We start from the raw sequence: 6,000 nt of genomic DNA, 5'->3' as shown, positions 1-6,000 counted from the left end.
CTAGAGTTTTAGGGGCTGCCTTCTGGGGATTTAGGGATATATATGTGAGGCTTGGGCCACCCTTGGAGAAGAAGGCAACCATTCTCTCTCCTCGATGAGGGAAACCGGGCTGCAAGGGCACCAACAGAGGCCGGCAGAGTAGATGTAGGACTCCAGGTAGGACTAACCAAAGTGCAGAGCCTGCTTGGTCCTCTCCCCAAGATCATCCTCTTCCTCCTCTGCCAGCAAATACACACGAGCAGAGCGGCTCCATCTTCTCCTGCAGTGCAGCTTGTTGCTGCCAAGAAACCTCCCCTTCACAGCCCAGTTCAGGATCCTCCCCCTACCCAGGTATTCCAAAATCTGAAGTTTCACCATTAGAGAGCTATTCCAACGAGTTAAGCAGTCGTGTTTTATTTGTCAATTTCTCCTTGTATATTTAGTTCCTCTAGACCCACAAAAATCCATAAACAGCAAATAACAACTATTTCCATTCTTTACTTTTTTTCTTTTTTACATTTTTTGAATTGAATAGAGATGGGGTTTCTCCATGTTGCCCAGGCCAGGCTGGTCTCAAACTCCTGCACTCAAGCGATCCTCCCGCCTTGGCCTCCCAAAGTGCTGGGATTACAGGTGTGAGCCAGTGTGCCTAGCCTATTTCCATTCTTAAATTATCTTCTGATCTTTTTCAATGCACAAACCTGCATATAGGAGCACATGCATCTTCTCTGGAATTTGTTTTAATTTAACATGATTCCAAACATGCAGGAAGGGTCGTTGGAGATGACCTAGCCCTCTTTTCCAAGAGCAATGTGGCATAGTGGTTAGAAGGTAGGGTTTGGAGGTAGGCAGACATGGATTGAAATTCCAGGTAGGCAAGGTGTGTGACTTTGCAGAAGCCACCTGACTTCTCCAGGCCTCAGTTTCCTCACCTGTGGAATAGGGATAACAGCACTCTTCCCACAGACCAGAATACGGATACAAAGGGGTGATGTGTTCATCGCCTTAACCAAATGCCCTGCACAGGCAACTGCTCAATTAACAGTAGCTGTTGTTACTGTCACTTTAGTCCTTCTTATTGAGATATGTGGCATGCTTAGAAAGTTTCCCTGCTTGCAATGATATCCGTATAAGCCATGTATTCCTATGTAACAAATTACCCCAACACTTAAGTAACATACATGTATTAGCTCCCATTTTCTGTGTGGGGAGAAGTCTGGGCACAGCTTAACTGGCTCCTCTGCTTCTGGGTCTCTCACAAGGCTGTGATCAGGATGTCAGCCAGGGCTGAGGTCTCATCTGAACGCTCCACTGAGGAAGGATCCACTTGGAAGCTCACACGGTTGCTGGCAGGATTCAATCCTTCAAGGCTGTTGGACTCAGAGCCTCAGTTGTAGCCAGATGTCAACTGGGGGCTGGCCTCAGCTCTTTGTCACATGGGCTTCTCCAGCATGGCAGCTTGCTTCATCAAAACATGCAAGCCAAGAAGGCAAGAGAGACAGTCAGCAAGCAAGACTGAAGTCTTACGTATCCTCATCACAAGAGTGACGTCCATCATCTTTGCCATGTTCTATTGCTCTGAAGCCAGTCTCTAGGCCATTCCACATTCACTGGGAGGACATGAATGGCAGCAGGCAGAAATCTCTGGGGGAGTCTGCCCGAACCAGGACCGTACAGCTCAACTAGCATTTTCTGGTGCCTTCTATGTGCCTTCATGGTATTAGTACTGGGAATTTAAAACTAGGTGAGTTTGGGCTTCCACGTCCAGAAACTTTTTTCTAGAAGGTGTTTTCTGCTTCATGCTCTTATTCACTTTCCATTGCTGTGACCACTTTGTGACCTGTGTACAATCACTCCTGAGAGGGAAGGGAAATTACTAACTCGATAGGATGGATGAGTTCACCAGACCTTTTTCCTCTGAGGGGCATTTGGACAGTAGTAGTCACTGTGCCAGATGCTGTAAGTACCAATGAGGTACCCAGGGTGATGAGGAGCAGACAGGTAAACCCACAGGTTGAGCCTGGAGCAAGGCAATGCCACAATAGAAGCTACAGTGGGAGTTGGCATAGTGGTTCTTCTTAAAGCAAAATAAGTTATAGACAATGGCTGAAAAGCTGAAACCAAGCTTTGCCCCATGCTTAGGGGGCCTTGCTGGCTTGATTTCAGAGCAGCAGAAGTTCTCTTCCCCAACACAACCCCTCTTTCCACAGCCTGATCTCTACCTCACGGACACCAGAGAGGCTTGTTACAGGGAAACAATAGACCTACACTTTTAGCTTTCATGAAAAAGCAACTCTCTTCATTAGAAGAATCTCATCTTCCCTGGCTAACCATAGAAGTCTGGCAGGGACTGCCAATCACAGACTCCACTTCTCTTGGCCAAGGGGGTTGGGGGGTAGATTTGGCATCTAGGCTAAATCAATCTCCCATCCCCTGTCCCATAAAACATGTGACACAAGCCAAGCCAATCAGAGTCCTTCCCTGGGACTGTTTTCCGGGTGAAGCTGACAAGAAGAGATCTTTTTCCCAGTTGGTCAGGACACTATAAAGAAGAGGCCTCAGAAGCAGATGGGGGCCATGTTTCCAGCCACATAGGAAAGAAGGGGGAAGACGGAGACCGATTGTATACAGAGAGACAAGAGAGAGAAAGAGCTGGCATGCCAGTCAATAGCATTACATCCTTGGTTCCTGTCTTCCCTCTGGCAAGCTTTATTCTTGCCCTTCCTAGACATGTAAACCAATGAATCCCTTTTCATTTACTTGAAATAATTCAAATTGGTTTCTATCACTCGCCAACAATAGGGTCCTAAAATATAAGCCTATAATTTCACCACTGAAGTTCAAGGTAAAGCTACAAATCTTCCTGGGAGAGGTGATTCATGGGTCCAAATTCTTCCTGAAGTATAAATGACTGATGACAGATCCTTTCTTAAGAGGAGACTATAATTATGAGCTTATCTGAAAACAGACAAAGCACCATACAGCTAGAAGTAAAGACAGTCGAGACATCTGGAAATCTTCACCTATCAGCACATGAGTTTTTTTTTTAAGATTAGAATCTTCAGTCACCAATGTGCTGAGTTTGCTGGTTCAGTCAATATTGTAAAAGGGAAGAAACAAGCAAGGGAAAGTGGAAAGAAAGGAAGAGTGGGGGAAGGAGGAAGGGTAAAAAAAGAAAAGGGAAAAAATAGTGAAGGAGACAGGGAGAGGAGAAGGAAGGGAGACGCGGGAGGAAGAACAGAGAGAGGGAAGGCTTGAAGGGAGGCAGTAAGTAGGGAAGGAAGAAAGGAAGGAAGGAGGAAGGGAAAAAGAAAGAGAGACAGGGAGGAGAAAGAAGGGAGGGAAGGGGAGAGGGAGGGAGAGACACACAGAGACAGAAACAAGACAGACAGATTGAGGGCAGAAGGAGGAAGGAAGACAAACAAGATTCTGAGCGGTAGATCCCGCCCCGGCCCCGCCCCAGCCCCGCCTCGGCCCCGCCCCGGCTCCGCTCCCGGCCCCGACTCCGCCCCCGGCCCGCGAGCTGCAGCGCCACCTCCGGTCGCCAGGGGCCGCCACCGCAGCCGCCGGCACCCTGCACGCGCGGCGGGCCCTCTTTCCCGCCTCTGCTCCGGCCGCTCGCCCCCCCGCCACCGCTCTCGGGCTCCGACCGGTCTCGCGCGCCGTCTTCTCGAGAGGGGCCTCGCGCCGCCCGGCGCGCGCCGCCCCCCTGCCTCGCGGCGCGGGGTCTCGCGGGCCCCGCTCCCGCCCTCCGCTCGCCTGGCCCGGACCGGAAGCGGCGCCGCACGGCCTGGGCCTGGCGCGGGGGGCGGGCACCGGGGCCCGGTCGGACATGGGCAAGAAGCACAAGAAGCACAAGTCGGAGAAACACCTCTACGAGGGTGAGGAGTGGGCCGGGGTGCGGGCGGTGGGCTCTCGGCCCCTTTGCGGGGCTTCCGCTCTTTCCCAGTGGCTTAGGGGCGGCCCAGGGCCCTTCCCTCCCACGGCAGGCCCAGGCCCGCGAAGGGGGCGCGTCCTGCCCGAGGCCGCGCTGCCCCCCGTGCGGCGGCGGCATTCGAACCCGGGTCCCCCTGGTCCGGTGGGTCTCTGGTGGGGAGACGTGAGGCGGCCCGAGAGGCGTGGGAGCGTTCGGGGCGGGCGGCGCCGCACCCCCGGGCCGGGCTCTGTCATTCAACAGGTGCTTCGCGGGGCGCCCAAAGCCACTTCGACGTTGCTGCGCCTTCGCGCTCTGCATCCTTAGCACTCCCTGGAGAGCCCCGACTTTAATCGACGCGCTTTCTTTTCTTTTCTTTTTTTAAGAGTATGTGGAGAAGCCCTTGAAGCTGGTTCTCAAAGTAGGAGGGAACGAAGTCACCGAACTCTCCACGGGCAGTTCGGGGCACGACTCCAGCCTCTTCGAAGACAAAAACGATCATGACAAACACAAGGACAGAAAGCGGAAAAAGAGAAAGAAAGGAGAGAAGCAGGTTCCAGGGGAAGAAAAGGGGAGAAAACGGAGAAGAGTTAAGGTACAAGTGGTTGCATTGCTTTGGCTTTGCGGACGGCACCGCCTCCTCCAGCTACCAACCTCACTTTATTTTCTTTGTATCTGGGGAAACTGAAACGCCTCTAAGATCTGGCTCATTTGAAGAGGAGCAGGACAGAATAGAGACATGAATCATCTATGAGTCTCAGCAAATCGTTTTTGAATTATACTCTTAGGCAATTGTACTCGCACATCAGGTGAGGAAGCAGCTAAGCCCAAATTTTCAGGAGCTGCTTCAAAGAATGCTTTTTCCGTCTAGGCAGGGTAAAAAGTCATGCTCAAGAAAGCCTCAGTGTTCGAGATTTGTCAAACAGAGTCATTTCAGAAGTGAATGGGATCTACTGGGATTTAAATTTTGTTCTGAAATAAATATTATAATGCCAAATCTGTAATGAGCAACTTTAAATCTTTTAAAACAATGTTGTAGTCTATTGAGAAAGTTTGGTCAGAGATCTGTAATGGAGATTGATATTCTTAACCATTTGCATTTAACAGAAAAGAATGAGTAGCTGCCATCTTGGTTTGAAAGCTGGGCAGAATAATTAATGGCTGGGCGCAGCAGCCCACGCTTGTAATCCTACCATTTTGGAATGCCGAGGTGGGAGGATTGCTTGAGGCTGAAAGTTCGAGACCAGCCTGGGCAACATAGCAAGGCCCTGTCTCTACGAAATAAACTACGAAAATTTCTAGAGCCTGGTGGTGTGCACCTGTGTCCCAGCTATTCAGGAGGCTGAGGCGGGAAGATCGCTTGAGCCCAGGAGTTTAAGGTCACAGTGAGGTGTGATCACACCACTGCACTCCAGCCTGGGCAATAATATGAGACTCTGTCTCTAATAATAATAACATTGTTATTACTGTTACTAACTTTCCAAATTTGACCTGCCACTGAATGACTCAGTAAATCAATTATTGTGAAGGTAAATTTTCATAGGTTAGTTATATAACTTTTCTTATGTTTGTAAATACAACAGGAGCTTTCTCTTACATGTGATTGAACACATTGCTAAGTCACCAAGTCTTAGAGATCTTATTTTGGGGATTTCTTAAGTCTATTCCTTCCCTTTTGTCCCAGTTTTCATTAGCTTTGGCTAGGTAGGAGTAATGTTTTGTTTTCTTCCTTAAATTGTAAAACCCATATATGCATTTGATTTTTTAAAAGTAGTTCATGTGGTACAAAAGTACACAAAATGAAAAAAGTTTTCCTCACCGCAATCCTTCACATAGACTCCCTCTTCAGAGGTAACCAATTGTTTTTTTTGTTTTTTGTGTTTTTTTTGATTAATAGTAGTAAAGTAATGCATGAAGATGGTTTTTAAAAGTCAAGAGTACTACACAGCTTTTTGACACAAAGCAGGCTGCTGCTCCACTCTGGAGTTGTACTTCCTACACTTTTTAGTATTTTTCCTTGCCTACTTATCTCCATTTCGAAATACAGATTTATATTTGCTGATTTAGCAGTTTATATCTTCTACTGACATCATATTATGGAAGGTGAG

The 6,000-nt window shown here is 48.8% G+C and overlaps 1 protein-coding gene across 3 annotated transcripts in view; it reads left to right on the top strand.

Moving 5' to 3' along the window:
• Positions 1-3,702: 3,702 nt before the first annotated feature.
• Positions 3,703-6,000, top strand: part of LOC105492283 (bromodomain containing 7) — a 53,890-nt gene continuing 51,592 nt past the window's right edge. For all 3 annotated transcript variants that reach the window (XM_071084517.1, XM_071084518.1, XM_071084516.1), the window contains exons 1-2: positions 3,703-3,860; positions 4,279-4,487. In XM_071084517.1, coding sequence (XP_070940618.1) covers positions 3,812-3,860; positions 4,279-4,487 — 258 coding nt within the window. In that variant the 5' untranslated portion in view covers positions 3,703-3,811. The remainder of the gene's footprint in view (positions 3,861-4,278; positions 4,488-6,000) is intronic.

The sequence above is a fragment of the Macaca nemestrina genome, chromosome 18 (assembly GCF_043159975.1).
Source record: "Macaca nemestrina isolate mMacNem1 chromosome 18, mMacNem.hap1, whole genome shotgun sequence".
NCBI classification, from domain to species: Eukaryota; Metazoa; Chordata; class Mammalia; order Primates; family Cercopithecidae; genus Macaca; species Macaca nemestrina.
This window is presented reverse-complemented; position numbering and strand designations above follow the sequence as displayed.